Genomic DNA, 21,374 nt, shown 5'->3' with positions numbered 1-21,374 from the left:
CGAGTTAGGGACTACGACTCCTCTAAGTATGATTAAAATATCTACATCAATAACGCCATCGACAACCGAACACTCTGCAACGCTCTTCACAGTAGAGCGCTAAAGAAAGGCTATGATATTATGTTTGCTCGCAGCCAAATTCTAGCACAGAGTACTCAGGGTGTGGCATTCTTCTTCATGCCCTCTATGTTCACCAATGGGTGTAATCTTATGGGGTACATGCACGAGACTCCTTCGACCAACGTGGCCTACTTTTTCCCATGCTCCCTTTCACTAGAGGATATGGGCCTCCCCGAGCCAACGAATACCATTGATACTCAGTTTCATCCAGGTAGTGAACTCGGACGGATTATCTCTAAACAGGATGACCCGGATGGCCATAGATCTATATATGAGGCAGTAAATCAAGCCATTCAGCGCCAATATCCTAGAATTGTCCTGTAACTGTTAGATTCCTTTATTCCTCTACGGTTATTAGAAGAGAGCTTACCATGTTACTTTTTAGGGGGCTTTCGATGAACAGCTATACTCAATGGACGTACCCAGATACTCTGGTGGCTCTTGTAAGATGCGGTTTTGATGCTGATTGTGCGAGCTCAAGTCAGGCCTTTAAGATACTTTTCAGGGATTTGGAAGTTCGATGAAACGGTAAAAGGGAATTAGTCCACCATTTCTAATTTATTCAACGGACCTGGACGCAGGCTAGTTTGAGTTAGCCGGTCGTGCTAAATCTCAAAATTCCTAGTTCGGATTTGTGAGTTTGAAATCCTTGGCGTAGAGCAATTCACCTATGCGGGTTATAAAGTCTTCATCACAACAAAACCATCCTTTAACCCGCCTTGCCCCATTCCAGAATCAGAATGTGATCATCGCCCACCTTCACCAATTCCAAGTGGTGAGCAGTATCTAACGTTTCCGAAACAAACCCCACGGTCTCCGCTGAGAGTCGCTGAAAGCCTTTTGACCCAGCGTATCTGGATCACTCGGCGCAGCCCTAACGATTACAGTCTTTACAACGAACTCATCCATATGGCCAGATACCTTACAAGCACATTCCTCGTAAGGGCTCTCGATATAGCGCACGTTTGCAGCATTGATGTAACCGTTATCCATAATAATTTTCCCAGTGGCGATGTGAACTTCATTTTCGTCCGAAATTCTTCACAAACGATGAGCACGCGCTCGGATACATGATTCGACGCGGGGAGGAGATCGAAAATCTTTTTATTACGCCGTGCGATGGTAGTCATTTGGACCTGCTTACTATCCTAGGTTAGTTTGAGCGGCCCGAAGGCAAGGTGGATATTCGTTCCAATCCAGGGTTGCACTAGGAGCGTTCCGACACCAAATCCCAAAGGTTTCAGTGCTGCCGGACTGAATAAAGTTGAGCAGGTTGTGTACGAAAATGGTCATGCGAATGATTCCGGCATAAGAGAGACAGTTTTGGAAAGTTCCTGTGGGATTGCATGACAAGATGTTTTGGTTATGCGTGTTAGAGACACTTCACGATTGAAAGGAACCGGGGAATACCATTCCGACTCTTAATAATATTGACGGAATTCGGAAAAGTTTGCAGACAATCTTCTAAAAAGCTGGCAGGGTAGGACGTTGGATACGAGACGAAAAGAAGCGGCAGGGTGAGTTAATAAAATAGCATACAAATAAACTATTTTCTTGTTGTTAGCGCGGAAGGGTGTAATTAGTAGATTCTCGAAAGAGCGTAAGAAACGTGATGCCCAGAAAACGCCCTGAGATGCAACAGCTAATAATAAAACAAAACCCACAGCGTCTTGTCCAGACTACCCTTACTGTACAGAGCTCCATGCGCCTGACGACAACATATCCATATCTCATGATAAACAGCACCCTCCTCCCCACTGCTGTCCTTTCTTCCCGCTAGTCGCATCATTCATTCCTAGATTAACTGTCCTCGCTGTATTTCCACCTCCTGCTCCTGGGCCTTTTACTCCCGATCTTCGGTCATTTAGGTCGTATTTCCCTGCCTCAATGTTCTGATATATCCTCTCTGCGACCTCCAAAAATGCTCTTTCGACACCTTCGCCTGACTTTGCTGATGTCTCAACATATTGCATAACATCATTTGCACGACACCATTCTTCCGCCTCTTCCTTCGTCACCTGGCGTTTGTTGTCTTTGCCCTCGGACGATTCTTGAGACGGTGATGATGGTAAGACGGTTGAAGCAGACGCTAGATCGCTTTTGTTCCCTACTAGAACTATGACTATGCCATCTTCAGCTATTTGCCGCAGGTCACGCAGCCATGATGTCGCAGAAAGAAAAGTGGAGCGGCGCGTTATGTCAAACACGAGCAAAGCGCCCGACGCGCCACGGAAGTACGAGCGTGTTATCGACTTGTATGTTTCCTGACCCGCCGTATCCCATAGAGAAAGTTTCATGTGCTTTTGTTGCTGCGGTCGTGTGGGCGACGTGGCATTTGGCGTATTTAGGGAGGACGCTGTTTTACCCTTCGAGGCAGGATTGTTGATGCCAAGGGAGAGAGAAGCTGGAGGCCCAACCGGAACAATACGGGAGCCTAGAAAGCATTCAGCAAGTTATGTGATAGCGGTTGGATTGTTTAAATTTACCGAATTCTACACCTATCGTGACATCATGATGAGGAGAGAAGCGGCCCTCACAGAGCCGTACCGTTAGCTAGATAACGTCAGAACAATATTTTAAAGTACTGGAGGACAGTAAAATAGAAGAACGAAAATATAATTAGGCAAAATGAAGAGAGTAAGGCATACACTAGATTTGCCGGCACCGGAATCGCCTAAGGATACTATCTTCGCGATATAGTCCCATGTTTGAGACATCTGAAGCTATCTGAGCTCAATAGAGCTCAATTTCTATATTCGATGCTCCCGCTGACAAATGGGAAGCTCGTTATGGCTCAAGCAACGAATATGTGGGGATGATATCTTCGAATGACGATTGTAAGTGGGTGTGGCTCGGGGGTGGCGGAGCTAATTTCTTAGTTGCGCTCTTAAGGTTGAATGCTCAAACAAAGAAGTATGGGGGAGGAGGATATCAGAAGCGCCGTGGAGAGAGCTGGGAGCGGTGTGGAGGAGGTATGAATAAGTAAGAAGTTGCCTGAATAGGTCTCCTGCTCTGATGTGTTCACTTAGAAGTGGCTAGAGTTTTGATATATCCCAGGCGTCAGCCAAGCCGGGAGCTTTGTGACCGAATGTCCAGCCTTAGCACCACTTAGCCTGCTTTACACCGTCTCAATGTATTTGCGCTCCTTTGGAGCCGCATGACCTCATCTAACTCCTGATTTGGGGATGAGTTTAGCTCTCAGAATACCGTGGTGCTTGAGCAATATTTGTAAAACGTTTTCAAGTATTACTGAGGTGTTTTTCATACGTTGGATTTACTTTTAGAGTCTTCTTGGCTATTTGAAATAAAAATCTCGGATATCGCGCCTCGTTTTCCAGCGAACTCTCCTCCTACATAGGACTTGCTTCTGTTTGAATGAGCCGAAAGTCTAGGTAATATTGTGTGCGACACGGCAATATCGCTGTTCAACTTTATATTTACAATCTTTTTAACTCGAGGCTTTCACAACGGTAATGCAGCAAAACCCCATCCCCCTACATCCATTCTCTCCCTTTCTAATAGTTCTTTCTTTGTGATTGCGTTAAGTGATTCTTGATGAAGACCCTGCCACAACTGTCTTTACCGTTTCAACTGAATGAAGTACCCATTAAGTCTTCGGCATTTTCTGTTCAGTTTGAGACCTGGAATCAAAATGTTTAGCCCCAACGGTATCCCTTAACACGCTGGTTTGCGTCCTACGTTATCGATAGGAGCTAGCCAATAGAATCAATAGGATCAAGGCTCCGTGACCATACGCGTACTTTTGATTCTGGTGTTCGCGCACGGACCGCCTCTCGTAGGACGCAAGCGTATTAAAGGATAGGAAGCGCGATCTGTTTTCCAGTGACTCTTGAAAGTTCACTTCGGAGCGGGAAATATTGAAAGAAAAGGAGGACAAAGAGGGAGAAGCAGCAACGTTTTTAGGAAGAGGAGGAGATGCCGCTACAGCAGCTCGGCGCCCAGACTCACAACACGACCGTTGGAATTCGTGAGTATGGTCAAGACGTAAATCTAAGGATGACATCGCAGCATAGTAGTCGCAGAGCAGCTACTTGTGCAGCATCTGAAACTTTACCGTTAACAGGAATGGTGACAAAAACTGGAGGAGTCATTACTGAAGTTCTACAAAAGGCTTCAATAGCAACAAAGAGCACGCTTGCTATTTATTAGAATAGATTACGAAAGCCCCTATAATAATAGCGGCCTCCCATGCTCGGGTTATACCTAAAATGTTCGTATTTTAGTACCCGGCGACGATTAAATGTTTCGGTGTGTTGACTGATTGCTGGGACGCATGCCTGCCTAAGCCCTGACCGCCGCCTCGCCTCGCCTCGCCTTGGCGCTGGCTGGCTTCACGTCAACGACCACCACAGCTACCGACAGGACTCTCGCATTTGCCTATATTCGTTTAGCTACTTCTCTTTCTCTTATACACATTATCGCATGACTTACTATACCATTTTCGCCTCCCTATATTCTGCATGAAAGGGAAGCTCCCGCGGTCGATTTCACCGCTGCCTCCAAGAAACAGCCAGCACCTGCACCGCCGCATCTTCTCACCGACTGACTGACAACCTGACTCAAGCACCACAAGGCTACACTCTGCCCAAGCACCTGAGGGCCCCCGGGGAAGCTGTCTGGCACACGAGCAACTCTCCAGCACTATAAATCACCATGTTTTCAGAGTGTAAGCCCCAGATGCCTTTATCAGACGCCCGCCGAGGCAGATGATCTCCGTTGTCTCATAACTCATCAACTCGCGTGACTGACTGAGATGCTTTTTTCCAGATGCCTCGAGATTCCTGGCGCAGTCACAGTCGCGACTGTCTGTGGGCCAGGCAGACGTATCTCCGTCAAGTCGTAACCCTTCAGATCGTCTTCGTCCGCCAGCCCGAATTCCCGCCTCCCACTCATACCTCCAGCGGCGAAACAATATGGCGAACCCTTATCACCCCAGTGCATCTCAAATATCCCGGTTTCCGTTTGCTTCAAGGACATCTGCTGCTCCTGCACCGCTCTTTTATAGCGCTACTGACGAGTTTCGGGAAGAGAACGATGGGGAGGAGCATGAAAGAGAAGTAGCGGATTTTTATGCACTTCAAAGATCACGACGACAATTTGGTGCAAGCCATCTTACTGAATCTACCGAAGGTGAAGAAGATATTGAGCGAGTTTCAGATCATAGTTTAGAGGGTAGTCGCCTGGATAATAATCATCCGGGATTCAGTACCGGCAGAGGCATTAAGAGTTCGTGGAGAGGAGACAAAATAAGCACGAGGAGGAGAGCACCAGAAATTGAGTCTGTTCAGGAACGAGAAGATAGGGATAAGAGCATTCCACTATCTGAAGCTAGCGAACTAAGCAGTAAAGGGAAGGGGAAGCTCGTCGATGTGGAGTTAGGACCGGCTATGGGGAATAGCATGGAAGAGTTGGAAAGGGGCGAGGATGCTTCGGACAACCTGCTAGGTGAGGCGGATGAGCACCCTCCAGCTTTTCAACAGTTTCGGAACCCCCCAATGTTCAATCGGCCTCGAAGTCCTCTAAGAACCACATTGCCTATACCCCAAGAAACGGATGAAGAAACACTGCTGGAAAACCCCCGACCAATGAGCCCAGATCGTGAGAGTGTACCCCCTGTTGTTTCGGAAGATCCAATGGCACCACCACGGCATGACTTCTTTTGGGTAGAGTTGTTCATCATCGCTAAATGCGCTTTGGTCGGGACCTTTTTTATTACCCTGCTCCAGACATCTACACCTGATAAGAAAAACCCTCTCGGAGATACTATCTATACTGCCTTACACTCATCATTTCACCTACTTAGCATTTACTCTCTCGTGTCCGTCATCGTCGGACTCTTATGGCTGGCTTTGCTGCGATCATTTGTGCGTCCGCTGATATTCCTCATCCTGGTATCGGTTCCAACAATATTATTCTCGTTCTTCCTGTACCCTTTCATTTCAAGCTATAAGGGGACCTGGGATGGAAAGAGTGTTCAGGACAAAGCCATGCGATGGTTCTCGTTCATACCAGCTGTATGCGCCATACTTTGGGTTTACACTGTCTGGAAAGGCCGGCACTCTTTAAGAAAGGCAGCCGAGCTGTTAGAATTCACTGGACGCATCTTGACAGCTATGTCACCACTCCTGATTGTCGGAATCGTCACGCTCTCGTTAGTTGTACTATGGACTTGGTTGTGGATGCTGATGTTCACGCGACTATTCCTCGAGGGCCACTTCTCTAAGACTCGGAACTTATTCATCATCGATTTTAGTACCTGGTGGTTGGGTGCTGCATTTGTTCTAGACTACCTCTGGACTCTAGGTGTGATTTCGGGCATACAACGGGCGACAACCGCAGCAACAGTCAGCCAATGGTATTTTCATCGTAACACTACGCCCTCTCCGTCATCACGAGTTGTAGTTCAAGCATCTGCCACTCACGCTTCAACTACCATGGCTGGCACAATTTGCCTCTCGACATTCCTGTCGCTTGCCGTTCGACTTCCGCTTTTGCTTCTTCCTCGTCGTGTCGCCGGCCTGCTGAGCATGTGTGCCTACTCCCTCATTCCGACACCAATAGCCACCCTGACAAACCCATTGACTTTAACATACGCTTCGGTTCATGGACAACCTCTCGGGACTGCCGCACACAATCTTTCTCAGATGTCGTTTGTCTCCAAAACGTCACCAACCACAACGCTAAGCCCACGGTCGTTTTCTTCGCCAACAGGATCATCGCTTGTACCATACCAGTTAGCGAAACTTCTGCTTCATGCAACGCGCTTCATCGTGTCCCTTGCCCTTGGTTTTGGTGGTTGGGTTTCTACAGCCCGTATGATCGAGGTCGGTAGCTCCGGTGTGAAAGGGAGTATGTACGCCTATGTCATTGGCCTCATTGCTGCAGCGATTGGCTGGGGCGTCTTAGGAGCCATGGAAGGAGTTTTAGGAGGAATTCTTGACGCGCTAGTAATTTGCTGGGGGAGTGAAGTTGGAGTCCATGGATTCGGAGACGTCCGATATTGCAGAGAAGCAGGAGAACTTTTTGGAGAGCGAGCAGGCCGCTATTCATAACGCGGATAGATTAGATTGGCGCTGGAGTTTTGGGCTTTTTGTTTTATTCAAAAGCGATGGCGATGGGATACGGATAGCATGGGAAATGTCCTGGCGTCTACACCTGACTTATTTGCGTGGCATGCCTGCGGAACCGCGGCTGGGATGTTTGCATCTATTCTTTACACTCTTGTACACACCTTCAATTCAATTTGATTCAGCGTGCTTCTCTTTACTCGTGTGTAGTTATGCTCTAACACAAGAAACGCGATACAGGTCCCTGAATTGACCGACCTATCCTTTATCATCCTCGATAGTTCAGTCGCTTAACTCAACACGTCTAGGAGTGGTTAGAACCTCAACGAGCTCATGTGATTAGATCGGATATTTTATATTCCGATCTCAAGTGGGCAAGTGCCGAGAGTTTTTTACAAATTCCGTCATCCTTTCACCCTCGGACACAAGCAACGTGATAAATTCCAATAGAGTCAATACTGCCTACAAACCGATAGCTCTGATCGGGCTGGAACTTATACTACCTAGCCACTTGATAAACACTAGCCGCGAATTATGTGTGCTTCGAAAACTAGAGGGGAGCGAGCTAAGCAACGAGCCAAGTTGAGACAACGTCAGCTAGAGGAAGGAGCCAAGTTGAGACAACGTCAACTAGAGGGAGGAGCCAAAATGGGACGGCGTCAGCTCGAGAGAGGAGCCAAGTTGAGACAACGTCAACAAGAGGGAGGAGCCAAAATGGGACAACGTCAGCTAGAGAGAGGAGCCAAGTTGAGACAACGTCAACTAGAGGGAGGAGCCAAAATGGAACCAAAAGGGAAGAAAAGGAAACATCAGGGAGGGAAGGGTACAACCCAAGGGCGCGCCGGGGGGGAAGGAACGAGAAAGAAAAGGCGACTTCAGGAACGAGAAGGTACAACCTCAGGACCCGCCTATCTCCTTCGCGAACCCAGGCAAGAAAGCCTCTCACACAAAGACTACAACATACTCACATTAGAACGCACCGAGGGACCCGCCGATCCCAGCCAAGCAGTCCCCTCAGGTGAAGATTTCGACATGCTCACACCAGAACGCACCGAGGGACCAGCTGGTCCCGGTCAAGCAGGCCCCTCAGATGAAGATTACAACATACCCACATCAGAACGCACCGAGCTTTTGACCAACCTTAAGAGTCTTCTTGAAGTCGACCTCGTTTCTCCAACTTTCTGGGCTTGCTGTCAGCTCAGCGATATAAAAATCTTGAAAGGTCTAGTGGACACTGCCAAAATAAACCCCAGTTTCGTGCTTGGGTATGATACCCCCGTATCCGTTGTACCTAGGCTGTGTAAGTTACCAGATTTTTAAGGCTTATTGAGGTTATGTTTAGCCGTAAACATATTAACGCTTTATAGGGACCCAAAAATTTAAAGAGCTTGAAGGATCGGAATCAGGGCAGTTCTCTGGATCGAAGAAAACCAAAGAGACTTACAGAACCACAAATAATTCAGATGGAAAGAAATGGGTGTCGCGTTTGGATTCGGCTAAAGACCGTGTTAGTTTATTTTGTCTAATTTTTGAAGACTCCTGCTGACAATATATCTAGTGTATAGAACGCGACAATGGAGAATGCGTCTTGACGAAAGCTAATGAGCCTCAAGCTACACACATTTTTCCGTATAGCATGCTCAACAAAACTGCAAATACATCACATGCCCGTTATACAGCCCAATCCAGCTTTTGGAGTCTCTTGAAGGTATTCTGGGACAAAGATCGCGTTGATAAATGGAGAAAAAAGATCTTTCCGGATCCTCAACATCCTGATACTGGCGTTGATTCTTGCTTCAATCTCATCTGTCTCACTGCGACTGCGCATGGATATTGGAATAATGGACATTTTGCGCTTAAGCCTCTGAAACTTTCAGAAGATGAGAAGGAGCTTACCATTCAATTCTTCTGGCAACCTCAATACGATCATAAACTCACAGACAATGTTGATCTACTCATGGAGTCAGTATCATCAAAGGACTTGGACCTCGTCGAAAAAGAAGAAAAAAAATGTTTCTTGACTCGTATTTCGGATGATCTGTCAACTCCAAAGATTAAATCGGGAGATATCTTCACTCTTACCACTGACGATCCGGGAAGGAGACCTTTACCAAGCTTGGAACTCCTGGAGATGCAATGGATCTTGCAACGAATAACGGCAATGAGTGGTGCTGCAGGAACACCAGAGATTGATTGGAGCGATGATGGCGATACGAATTCTCGTCCTACACTCATTCCGGACGATAATAATGGCGACATTAGATCCTACTCTGACCGCGTGTATAAATGGATACCACGCCCTTCGCTGCCGGGTAGTGTACTGAGCATGGCGTAACAAGCGATTAGGGCTCAATGCGAGTCAAATCAAGAGAGCCCTAAAGTGCTTGCCAGAGACATGCCAAGGCAGGTTGTCAATGTATCCTAACGGCTCCCACTTTTACTGCAGCGGCTGAGTAATGAGCACCGGATTCTACAGCGTTAATTACACGGTGGACGTTATCCAATGTTTAGGGGCCCAGTTGGCTGAATTCTATCCATGATGCTATTAGGTATGGTGGGGATTCGGGAGCGCTTGGCTTTGCATCCTCTGAAGAAGCATCTGATAATTGGTTTGGAATAATTCTATGGTCTCGGTGAGGCTCGACCGACTGATGAACGACGGGCAGTGTAGTAGAAAGCGGAGCGTGCGGTGGGAAACTTGGGAAGTTTGAATGCTCGCATGATTCTAGAAGAATTTTGTGATCAAGGGCGAATATGATAGACACATTATGTTACAATAAAATAATTCCGACCTGAACGCTGTGCTGAATCCTTTATAGACATGTAATTAAACGCCTCTCACCTTTCTATAACTCGGCGGCCTCAGTGTCCTTCCTAGAATCTTAAATGCATATGGTGGTACAAGACTGATGGCTGCAACGACAACTAACTTCCACCAAAAAGCCAGACTCATCAGATACGCTAGGTCGAAGTACTCTCCCAAAAAGGGTAGGCTGCCAAAATAAATCCCAGCGGTCCCTAGGATACTTGCAATCATAACCCAATGCCATGTCGTGACTTCCATTGCGACCATAATGAGCTCGTTGAGCACGAGCACCGTGTATGAGACAGAGACCATGCGAGTGAAGGAATCTAGGCCCACGAGGATCTGAGAAAGCCCTTGGATCATGGAACCTTGGTATATAGAAACGAGAACCCAGATGAAGAAAGTACGATAGGAGAGGGAACGGCCAGTCGTTAATTCGGCATAGAGTTCGGGATAAAGATTGGCGACGGATTCGTCGACATCGCGGTCAAGAACGAGGGAGAAGACGGGTGCCATTGTGTAGACCGTTGAGTAGCCTACCAGTAACCAGTCCTGCATATCCATATTAATACCTGCAGAAACGCAATAGAATGGACAGAAAGAGACCTACTCTGTACAGCGCAATTGGCTCAAATTCGCTTGCGATGCTGAAAACGGTTTGGCATATACTAATAATTAATCCACGATGAATGACAAACTGCGCTAATTTCGCACTCCTCTTGTAGCTGTTCCTTCCATGCCATACGAGCAACTTGGTGAGATAACAGAACTGCTCGATCGAAAAATCTGCTGCTAGACTTGCTTGCCGGCCTTCTTTGCCTACAATACCGACGCCTACATCTGCGGCTTGAATCATAGAGACATCGTTACCACCGTCGCCGATGCAACAGATCCGCTTCTTAGTATGCTCGCGTATCAATACAGCGATGTCTGCTTTCTGCGTGGGCGAACAGCGACACGCGACAACCGTTGGGAGAAGGACAGCGACGGATATGAATGATTCACGGTAATGGTTAAGCATAAGTGCTAGAGATTCGCCATCTATAAGAAGGCAGGCGTCAGGTTTGCCGCGGAGGAAGTCAAGAGAGTCATGTGCAAGATCTTTGCGTTTCACTGAGTAGTGGGTTAGTAACGGGCAGAAAGAGAAGCATAACGGTAAAGATGCTTACTTTTCGCAATAGTATGGACGTACTGTCCGCGAGCGACAAGTTTTGAGCTCACTGCCACGCATCGAGCAGTTTCCACCTTGTCGCCAGTCAACATCCATATCTTGATACCGGCGTTACGGAGCAATTCTAAAGATGGCTTGACGTCTTTCTGTAGCTTGTCTTCCACGCCAGTGACACCCAGGAGCTCGAGATCGTGCTCTAAGTACTCTTTGACAACATCGGCAATAGCATTGTCTCGACCATGTAGAGAGAGCGAAGCTTGAGCATATGTTGTGGAGAATTCTTCGTAAGTTTGAGCGGAAAGCTTCTTGCGACCAACAACAAGTGTACGGAGACCTTCCCTTGCCATGTTGGCAGTTTCCTCGTCTAGCCAATCATTTGCAGCAACAATGCTGCTCATGACAGTGTCCGCTCCTTTCTGATAGAACCAAATCTCACCCCCTTCCTCTGTGGGTGCAGATTCAGGGCCCTGGAAGAACCTGACGACGATACCCATTCTTTTGCCCTCAGAGGTGAAAGGGAAGACATTTAGAATTCGGACACGAACCACAACTCGCCCACTATCAACCGATTGTAAAACCATTGAATTTCGGCCACGCTGCAGCAATCGGAGGCCAACATTCTCAGTCCAACGGACAATTGCAATCTCGTCAGGCGAGGATGCTTGATATGCCGTGAAAGTCTTGCCCTCCTTCTCCTCGTTGGTCGGAGTTACGTTGTGACAGAGAGCGAGTGCCAACACAACATCACGAACACGCGATCCGATCCCCCTTCGAGTTCTTGTCGCGGAAGTAAGCGGAGCGACGTAGGCAGATGAAGGCGTAACCAACGTTGGAGGCTCGTTGTTTTCGGAAGCTGGCTGAACCGTGAAGCTTCGGACATATGAGTACACTTCGTCCATTGCTTCATTGGCATAAGACACAGTTCCAACATGGATTTTCTTCATCTCCATCTCTGACATCATGTTAGCGCCGTTTTACATAAGGGGAAACAATCATACCATTCTGAGTAAGTGTTCCAGTTTTATCGCTCAGCAAATATTCCACCCGACCAAGATCTTCGGGAATTGTGCTTGTCCGAACGACAGTCCCTGGTATGCCCTTGTCATGTTCAATGAACCAAGCATATACGGATTTCCCCATATCCAGATTCACACGCAGACCGACGGGAACAATTGTTGAGAAAAGGATTAAGAAGCGCATAACGGAAATGTACCACGGCCTGCCATCCTTGGTTTTAAACCCTTCTAAGGCCACCAGAACAAATGAGAGTGTGAGGGTTAGTATACAGAGAATCTTTGTTAGCGAATTTATTTCGTACTCAAGCAGTCCGGTCTTAGATCTAGAAGGAGATGTGGAGAGTGCTTGGCGTGTCTGAGATCCAGTATAAACAACTACAGCAAGAACAGTGGTGCTAGATGCGAGCACCGTGTTCGCCCAGATCGTGTTGTCAATATTTAGTGGGGCTGACTTTGCTGGTTCTGACGCGTGTTTTACTGTGGCAGGCTCACTCTCTTCGCATTGGCTTATATGAGGGTCATATTGGCGCTGCAACTTCGGCAGTAATTCGACCGTCCCAACAAATTCATTGACTTTCTTGTCTGGTTTGCTTGCAACAACTCGGAGCCTTGTGTATTCGCCAATATCCAAAGATTGGGTTAGGGGTGAAGTAAGACGAAGTTTCCAATCCGTTTCGCCATCGAGTTGGTCGGTTCGGATGAAAGCTTCCCCGCACGGCTCGGGTGCCGATAAATCATTGTATACATTTTCTCGGGACGTAGATGAACTTCCTCCTTCCGTATCGACTAAGGCTTGATGTCCGTCATATGATTTCGAAGACTCAATAGCTTCAGGGGAAGCACTAGCTACCTCGCTACTGTAGCTTTTCAAAAGCACCATGTCTGCAGGGACTCGCTGGTCTTTGACCAATTTTACAACATTGCCTACTTTCAAATCACGAGAAGGCTTCACAATTTCTCGAAGTCTGGCAGTGGGCATGCCTGTAGTAGTCGATAAGGCCTGCTCTTCATCCTCAATATCGGTTGACCGGCCTGCGTCCTGATGACCTCTCCATTTCCCTTTGCGTGATTTGCTTTTCTTATCAGCGACATTCCCAGGGGAAACTCCATTTTCTATGTTATTATCATCAAATTTTAAAACAGTGTAACCCTCGGAATTAGCCTCCGCATCCCTACGCCGTCGAGCAATATCGTCCAGAGCCTCTTTCCCTAGTGTTATGGATATAACGAACGCTAGTGGTGCAATATACGTGGAAAGGTATCCGATCCGCAAGGCGGGTATGATTTGCGACAACGCTACGAGCAAAAAGTACATGTTAATGAAGAATGAGAATTCGTTATACAAAGTGCGTGGAAGAAAACTCCAGGGGGTATATTTGGCATTAGATACTGCGTTTGCGGGGAAGCGAGTAGATTGAAGCTGGCCAACAACAACAGTGCGGTTTGAAGTAGGGTCATGCTCCGTATCGGCCTCCGCTTCGGCCTCCGCCGCCTGGTCCCGGGGTGTAGTTGGCCTAGAAGTCGTTGACATGAAGCTTGGTAATCGGAGGGTTGAGCCAAGCTTCGAGAGGGTGCTCTCATCTCGTCGGGGTCTCCTTCGGCCATAAGGAGAGGGCAGAAGCGGTGCGTCGTCATCGCCGGTTGTTCCTAAACTGCCAGCTGAATTTCTTTTAGTACCATCTTCATCCTCAATAAGTGCCCGAAGATCTTCTTCATCGATATCGTTTTTGCTAGAACCCCTCCCATTTCTTCTTAAGCCACGCAGTCTGCCAACTCTAAGGTTTCGTAGAGGTATTCTCGCACTTAAATCGTGATATGGCTGTCGATGCTCCTTTGATCGGCGGTGTGGAGGAGAAGTAGCGGAATTTGAGGAGGCGGCGAGGGGATCAAGTTCTTCAAGATCAAACTCAAGGTCCGAGTCGCCATCGTCTGGCGCATTCGGTTGGTGGTATTGATGAGGGGCCGACATGCTTCATGGAAAGCTATCTTGGAAGGCACTCAGGATCGTGGGAGGGTGAACAGAGTTCTGCTGTTACAGTCGAGGCATGGAATGGCTTTGGATGGATATTTAGAGAGGTTAAGGGGTTCTACTTGGGGATCGAGGCGGCTGAGCCTGCTGGATTCTTTATTGCGGGTTGCTGAAGCCCTGTCGCAGGTTTGTTCAAAGTGCGCCAGACGCACTTTTTAAGCAAGAGGCGAGTTGAATGCTAATAGCGAGGCGTTGCTTGAGCAATTACTAGAGGACCCGAGTTAGGTAGAAAAGCAATTTATTCGAGTTATTTGGGAGAAAGTGGAGGTAAGCAGGTAATAGGTGTTGGCTGTGCTAAAGGTCGCTCCTTGTTCACCCTTTTAGGCTACGTAACGCCACGGAAGCCGCGTGCTGCGTTCCGAGCCCATGAGTTCATCAATCATCCAAGGGACACATGTTAGCTGGCAACTTCCACCTGGACCATGCATTCTAACACGCCAACCTTTTCTTCCATCATTGCGCGCATTCTCTGCTGATTGAAGGCCCTCTTATGTCGCCTCTCGAATCCTGTGCGACCTCAGATTTGTTGCCACTTTTCCCTTCTGTATAGGTACGTTCGTCGTGACGTTGAAAGGGATGATCAACAACTCCTTGAACCTCTGTCAAAGCGCAACTGTGCGAAAGTCTCCGGTACTCTGGGATTCTCTAGCGGAGGGCAGATTCGGTCTAGATACAATTACTTGTGTCTTGCGTTTCCCCATGTCTGGAGAAGACCGACTCCTAGGAGACACGCCGAAGACCCCTCAGAAGCCTTGGAGTGTTCCAGCATTCCGCGATTCAAGACTGTATATAATCAGGAGGCATACTAACTGATATTTAGTAATTCCATATACCCTTTCAATCACGTACAATAATTATCATAATGGGAAGCGATTATGGAGGTCCGGACTTCTCCTATGCGTACGGTGGCACGGCTGCCACAGCCTCCTGGAATCCGGCATTAAGGCCGGACACAGAAATAGATTCATTTTCTGCACCTCCTGTTGATTCTCTCGAATCTTTATCTGGAGCTGTCCAAGCACTAGGTTCTTCTAATGAAACGATGAATGACAATCTACCCACGGCACCTCCGAAGGCATTCGACGCAGCTGATATAAATCATCACGCCTCTAATGCCAAACCTGCACCCGACGATGATTTCTTCAGCAGCTACGATTCTTCGAATCACAATTTACACCCGACTATCCAAGTTCAGCCGGTACAAACAAACGGCTCCGACGAAGCCTCTGCTCCAGAGCAGACTTCAATGGCAGGAGGCACACCACCGGAACGACCATTACAATTCGAACCTGAGACGAGTAATGGTGTACATAGGAAGTCCGATCTTTCGTTTGAGGATAATGAACAAAATCAGGATACTGTGGGGGAAGCTAGTGAAGAAAAGCATCCTCTAGCAGAACACTATGAGCCTCAGGGCGAATCTACGTTCCTTAAGGAGTCAATTCATGATGACGGCAAGGTCCCGCTTGTCAACGTTCCCGAGCCCACGTCACTAGACTGGGGAAATTTTGGCGAAGTGTTTGATCCGGGCGCAAAAGAGCGGGATGGCCCACTTTCTCAGGACAACACCGAAACTGGAATCTCAAATACTTTTAAAAATGCGCAGAAAAACACAAATGAAGAATCTAGTGCTCCAGTGATTAACTGGGGAACTTCAACAGAAGATGAATTTAGTTTTGGTAGTGCCACAAATTCGTTGCTAGAGCACACTCTCTTTAACGGAAACCCGGGAGCTGAAACAACTACCAAAGATAAGGTAAAGCCAGCTCAAGATGATCTTGATGATGTGTGGAAAGCAGCTTTGGAGGACGGTGACTTTCTTCCGGATGCAGAAGAATCAACCGGTGTGTTTTTTGTTGATGATGGTGAGGGATTTCTGGAAGATGCATCCACACAACCAGTAAAGGAAGTTTCTCAGACCACTCGACACGACTCAACTTCAGCAAGCAAGTACGCTCCCGTGGCAGCGCAGATGAAGCCTGCCACGACTGCTTATAGTGTTCAAACCCCTCAATTCACGGATTTCTCGCAGCTTGATCAAAGAAAGCCAACATCAACTCAAGCTGTGGCATATGGGGCCTACAATCAACCTTCTCCATATCAACAACAAGCAAACAGCCCCGCTATACCTAGCTCGGCCCAGAGTTTTGCGGATAAGGCCAAGGGCGGGTATTCTTCTCCGTTCGACCTACCTGAGGATATTGTAAAACCGCGTAAAAGACCCACTCCTCACCATGTTGCTGTGCCCAGTGTGCAGCCAACTCCACCGCCAAGGAGTAGCAGTTTGTATTCAAACACAAGTGTAGGAGCTACCCGTCCGCCACCACCTTCCAACATGTCTGTCGCAAGCCTTTCGCCCCCTTCTTCGAGTCATTCGATGCAGTCACCTATGGGAGGAATCCCCCTTGTCGCCCCTCAGCAATCACATCCAACCCCAAAATCTGCTTCCACCGATTTCTTCGCAGAACTGCCTATTGTATCTAAGCCAAGGCACCATGCTCCATCTTCGGGACGATACACACCACAAAACACTGTGCCCACACCCCCCCCTTCAAACTATCCTCCACATGTTCCAAAGGATCGGACAGGGCCCTGGTCTTCACAAACACAGGAAACTCAGCCCTATACCTCGCCACTGATTTCCCAGCTACAACCACCAGAGAGACTACCTGCATTTCCAGATCTAGCCCAGCCTCCAACTCAGTCTAATAGCCTTCCAATTCCTCCACCAGCGCCAGCACCCATACCATCCCGCTACTCTCCTGCGCCTCCCTCTGTTCCTGCTGCCAGTTCTCGCTATTCTCCTGCACCTCCTGCCGCATTATCTGCAGGGCCTAGGTACTCCCCCGCGCCACCTTCTCAAGCCCCCTCTGGCCCTTCTCATAGCCGATATGCGTCAGAGCCTGTTGGTCCACCAAGGCCTCAAGTTCAGCCGTTTGCGCCCCGCACATCTAGCCCCCTAGCATTTCACAGTCTTCCACAGGACCAGCCGGAATCAGCTCCTAGCACTACCCAGAGTCAAGGTACCACTCAAGAATTCACGCATCACGCTATGCACTCGACCGACGGCATTCCGAGAGTGCCGTTCAGACGCCCGCTCGAAGAAGTTAGCGAGCTTGAGAAGCAGGAGCAGGCTCAAGGTCCAATTGAATCTAGTCAATCGTCTAAACCACCTATGACTGCAAGGTCAGCAACTCCTCCTCTCAGAAGCAGTCCCTCCTCCACGGTAGGTTCACCTCGGAAGCGTGTCCAGCCAAACTATACACCACAGTACCAGCCAGGGCCACCACCATCCACGTCAAGTTTCGGCCCTCCAAAGAGATCTCAATCGCAATCACCCGGTGCGACCGTGAAAAATCCGATCTTAGCCTTTACTTCCGTAGAACGACCAGCTTCAGCCCACGACCCTACATCACCCACCTCGGGTTTAGCAAGCCAGAATACCGCATCTATTATCCCGCACAGGCGGTCATTTTCGCGCGAGTTTGATTTCATTGCGCCTACAGACGAACGGGCAGCAGATCCTTTAAGTCGATGGAAGGGCTATCCAATTTTTAAATGGGGGCTTGGTGGTACTGTTTTAACAAGTTTTCCCAAACACATTCCCCGATATGGTGCTGGAGGCTCTGTGCCAATGATGAAGTGCAGCCCTGGTGAGGTGAAGATTCAGAACATAAAAGAAACCTGTCCACTTGAAGAGGGTGTCGCTAGGTTTCCAGGTCCACTTAGAGCCAAGGGTAAGAAAAAGGATGTTGCTGCTTGGCTAGGCGGGAAGATCGAGTCCATGGAGAAAGAATTGCAGTTGCCTGGCTTAGACCGTGTGATATCTCCGGAAGAGCAAAAACGTTTGGAAGAGAAGACTCTTCTTTGGAAAGTGATACAAACCTTTGTTGAGCATGACGGTCGTCTTGAGGGTACTTCTGCTGCCAAGCAAGCAATCCGAAAAATCCTATCCCCCGACAATACCGAGTCACCCGATTCTAGTTCACCGTTTGCTATTGGTGCCAACTTGATAGGCCTCTCACGTTCTTCTACATCCAACGTGCAAGCTGAACCTGTAGACCCACGCGCAGTCGATGAGTTGCGGAACCTATTGACGAAGGGTGATAGGGAAAAGGCCGTCTGGCATGCGGTCGACCAGCGCCTTTGGGCTCATGCAATGCTCCTCTCCTCAACCCTTGACAAGAATATCTGGAAACAAGTTGTCCAAGAGTTCGTTCGTAAAGAAGTTAAGAAAATTGGTGGAAACACTCAAGCACTCGCAGTGCTCTACGAGATATTCGCTGGAAACTGGGATGACTGCATCGACGAGCTTGTTCCAGCATCAGCCAGGGCCGGCTTCCAGATGGTTAGCACTGATGGCAATGGATCGACTAAGAACGTTCTACAAGGCCTTGATCGATGGCGAGAGACACTACTATTAGTCCTAAGCAACCGAAGTGAAGGGGATGTGCAGGCATTGATCTCCCTGGGTAAGCTTCTGGCTGGCTATGGCCGAGTCGAGGCGGCCCATATTTGCTATATATTCGCGAGATCCTCTGCACATATTGGGGGTGTTGACGACCCACAGTCCGACGTTGTACTTATTGGAGCTGATCATCAGAGTAGTCCTCTGGACGTAGGAAGGGATTTGGAGTCGGTACTTCTGACCGAAGTTTATGAATTTGCGCTTTCCCTTTCGGCTTCAAATAGCTCGACCAGTCTACCACACCTGCAGACTTACAAACTCGCTCATGCTTATACGTTGGCTGAGTTTGGCTATCGGAACGAGGCACAGCAGTACTGTGACGCTATTGCAGCCGCAATAAAGTCTACCACTAGAATTTCCCCATATTATAATGGCAGTTTCATAGCAGTTCTCGATGATCTGAGTAAACGACTCTCTCAATCCCCGAAGGATGGATCCTCATCATGGATTTCAAAGCCAAGCATGGACAAAGTATCTGGAACTCTTTTAGCGAAATTCAATAGCTTCATTGCTGGTGATGACAGCGATGCTGCCTCAAATCATTCTGGAAATGGCACGAATGAAGTAGGACCTTTTGCTAAGATTGCAGGCAACACACCCACGATTAGTCCGTCACATTCAAGCACTGATTTGTACGGATCCTATGGTACTTACCCTGGAAACGGCCCCCAAGTACCGCCTGCGGGACCCTCGATGAATTCAAGGTATGCTCCTGCAAGCGGTCAACCCTCCCGAAGTTCGTTAGACCAGGCAAGGTCACGGTACGATCCCCAGGCTCAGTCTGCATATCAACTAAGCAGACCGTCAATGGAGTCATCAGATGGTTCGTTAGGGTTCAGACGGGGTTCCGACAATTACCTGGCCTCTCCCCAACTTTCAGGTCCATACACACCTGCTCAGTACAACCCACCCACCCATCGAGCGCCGGCACCGCAATCGCAGTCCCTCTACTCACCCCACGAAGTTGATACAACGGTTATGCACTCTTCGTATGGTGGTCCTTATCAACCGACTCCGCCCACAGAGGAAACGGCGCCATTATCTAGTTACCAGCCTCAATCAAGCTTTGACCAACGACCTACATCCCCAGTGTCCGCACCAGATCAGTCTCCCATTAGTTACGAGCCACCTTCGAGTGGTTATGAACCACCCACTAGCTTATACGAACCTCCTACCTATCAGCCGTACTCTCCTGATGATCTCGAAGATTCTTCACCTGTCGTAAAGAAGTCATTTATGGACGACGATGACGACGATGACGACCTTGCCCGTCGTGCAGCCGAACTTAAGAAGAAACAGAAAACTGAAGCAGACAGACAGGTTGATAAAGCCTTCCAGAAAGCTGCCGAAGCCGATGGTAAGTTTTTGTGTCTTATTATTCCCAATTCTTGCATTGCACTGTTACTGACTCTCCCTAGCTGCGAAATCTAAGGAAGGCGCAGGCGACAAAAAGGGTTGGTTCGGTGGCTGGTTCAAGAAAGATCCTAATGCTGCCCCCGGCCCCATCAAGGCTAAACTTGGCGAAGAGAATTCATTCTATTATGATCCTGAACTCAAGAAATGGATAAACAAGAAAGCTGGCGGGGCATCGGCCCCAACACCTACTCCCACACCGCCACCACCAAAGAGTGGTCCACCCTCTCGAAGTGTTAGTGGCAATAGCGCAGCTGCGAACCATGCACTAGGTCAGCTTGGCTCAAGCTTGCCGCATTCGATGTCAGCACCTCCCTCGAGACCACCAACGTCGAATCCACAAAGGAGCTCGAGTATGCCGCCGCCGTCAGGACCTGGGTCTAGGGCTGCGACGCCTCCTCGGAGCGAGACTCCCGGGCCCGACAGCGACAAGATGCCTCCATCGCTCATGCCGCCAAACATGCCACCTTCTGGACCTCCATCAAGACCATCAACTGGGATGAGCAATGCGAGCAGTATTGAAGATTTAATCGGTGCACCACAGGCAAGAAAAGGGGGGACTGTTAAGAAAGGGAAGAGAACGGGACGGTATGTCGATGTCATGGCTACGAAATAGGTATCTTCGGAAACACGTTGAGACAAGTTGATGGTATACAACAAGATCACGGATGCAATTGGATTACGGCGTTCCGGTTTTCCACATTCAGGAATGGTGTTTAGTAGAGGTGCTGGGATTTATGTCTCAATGTTACCTCATTTTCATCATTGAGGTTGTATAAAAAAAAACCTTCTGCTGCTTCTCTTCATTTCTACTTTCTTTTCCGATTTGTTAGTCTTGGCTGTGCCGCTAGCGGCTTGATGCCAAGCCCGGGCGTCTCACTCACTTGAAAAGGTGGTTGTGCGGGACGGAAAGCATTGGTTTCTGTAATTATTTCCCCAGAGGACGTTTGTCTTAGTGATTTAATACAGCAGCATTTACGTGTTTCTTCTTTAAATGTAATATTAAGGCAACTGTTTAGGGTGGCCTTACGGCAATAGTGATGACATGGAGCTCCAGATAACGCTTGTCTGGAATGACATATTGAGCTAGATAATGCCTTTAACCCAACCCTTTGTTAAACAAATTCATATCCGCATTCCTCGTGAAGTGACTACAGACGCTCATCTGGAATCCCTGACGCTGTGGAAAGCCCCTTTTGCATACTATGGAACAGACACTTCTCCGCAGAATTATGCTTATATAGGCTTTACTAACGTGATTAA

At 48.3% G+C, this 21,374-nt stretch overlaps 6 protein-coding genes across 6 annotated transcripts; 4 read left to right on the top strand and 2 right to left on the bottom strand.

The window, feature by feature from the left end:
* Positions 1 to 1,426: 1,426 nt before the first annotated feature.
* K441DRAFT_658305 (secretion related GTPase SrgD) lies at positions 1,427 to 3,184 on the bottom strand. The gene is made up of 3 exons (XM_067648322.1): positions 2,769 to 3,184; positions 2,607 to 2,673; positions 1,427 to 2,554 (listed from the first exon to the last, which is right to left on the bottom strand). Exons 1-3 carry the CDS (start codon positions 2,835 to 2,837, stop codon positions 1,851 to 1,853), a joined length of 840 nt encoding a protein of 279 aa, XP_067505092.1. The 5' UTR covers positions 2,838 to 3,184; the 3' UTR covers positions 1,427 to 1,850.
* A 1,391-nt stretch (positions 3,185 to 4,575) lies between these two features.
* K441DRAFT_634270 (uncharacterized protein) lies at positions 4,576 to 7,453 on the top strand. The gene is made up of 2 exons (XM_067646403.1): positions 4,576 to 4,807; positions 4,909 to 7,453. The coding sequence occupies exons 1-2, from the start codon at positions 4,795 to 4,797 to the stop codon at positions 7,191 to 7,193; spliced, it is 2,298 nt and encodes a 765-aa protein (XP_067505091.1). The 5' UTR covers positions 4,576 to 4,794; the 3' UTR covers positions 7,194 to 7,453.
* Positions 7,454 to 8,240: 787 nt separating this feature from the next.
* On the top strand, positions 8,241 to 9,543 carry K441DRAFT_555677 (uncharacterized protein; the record flags this gene model as incomplete). The annotated part of the gene is made up of 3 exons (XM_067643293.1): positions 8,241 to 8,508; positions 8,615 to 8,715; positions 8,767 to 9,543. 3 exons carry the CDS (start codon positions 8,241 to 8,243, stop codon positions 9,541 to 9,543), a joined length of 1,146 nt encoding a protein of 381 aa, XP_067505090.1.
* Positions 9,544 to 10,035: 492 nt separating this feature from the next.
* Positions 10,036 to 14,170, bottom strand: K441DRAFT_555249 (phospholipid-translocating P-type ATPase-like protein; the record flags this gene model as incomplete). Its single annotated transcript, XM_067643268.1, has 4 exons — positions 10,036 to 10,566; positions 10,625 to 11,127; positions 11,184 to 12,137; positions 12,184 to 14,170. The coding sequence occupies 4 exons, from the start codon at positions 14,168 to 14,170 to the stop codon at positions 10,036 to 10,038; spliced, it is 3,975 nt and encodes a 1,324-aa protein (XP_067505089.1).
* K441DRAFT_658301 (uncharacterized protein) lies at positions 14,046 to 14,475 on the top strand. Its single transcript, XM_067648321.1, has one exon. The coding sequence runs from the start codon at positions 14,176 to 14,178 to the stop codon at positions 14,341 to 14,343; it is 168 nt and encodes a 55-aa protein (XP_067505088.1). The 5' UTR covers positions 14,046 to 14,175; the 3' UTR covers positions 14,344 to 14,475.
* A 156-nt stretch (positions 14,476 to 14,631) lies between these two features.
* On the top strand, positions 14,632 to 21,220 carry K441DRAFT_658299 (uncharacterized protein). Its single transcript, XM_067648320.1, has 3 exons — positions 14,632 to 14,780; positions 15,051 to 20,055; positions 20,117 to 21,220. The coding sequence occupies exons 2-3, from the start codon at positions 15,093 to 15,095 to the stop codon at positions 20,725 to 20,727; spliced, it is 5,574 nt and encodes a 1,857-aa protein (XP_067505087.1). The 5' UTR covers positions 14,632 to 14,780; positions 15,051 to 15,092; the 3' UTR covers positions 20,728 to 21,220.
* The last annotated feature ends 154 nt before the right edge of the window (positions 21,221 to 21,374 follow it).

The sequence above is a fragment of the Cenococcum geophilum genome (assembly GCF_001692895.1).
Source record: "Cenococcum geophilum 1.58 unplaced genomic scaffold K441scaffold_16, whole genome shotgun sequence".
NCBI lineage: Eukaryota > Fungi > Ascomycota > Dothideomycetes > Gloniales > Gloniaceae > Cenococcum > Cenococcum geophilum.
The sequence above is the reverse complement of the archived record's forward strand: the minus strand, read 5'-3'. Positions and strand labels throughout refer to the sequence as shown.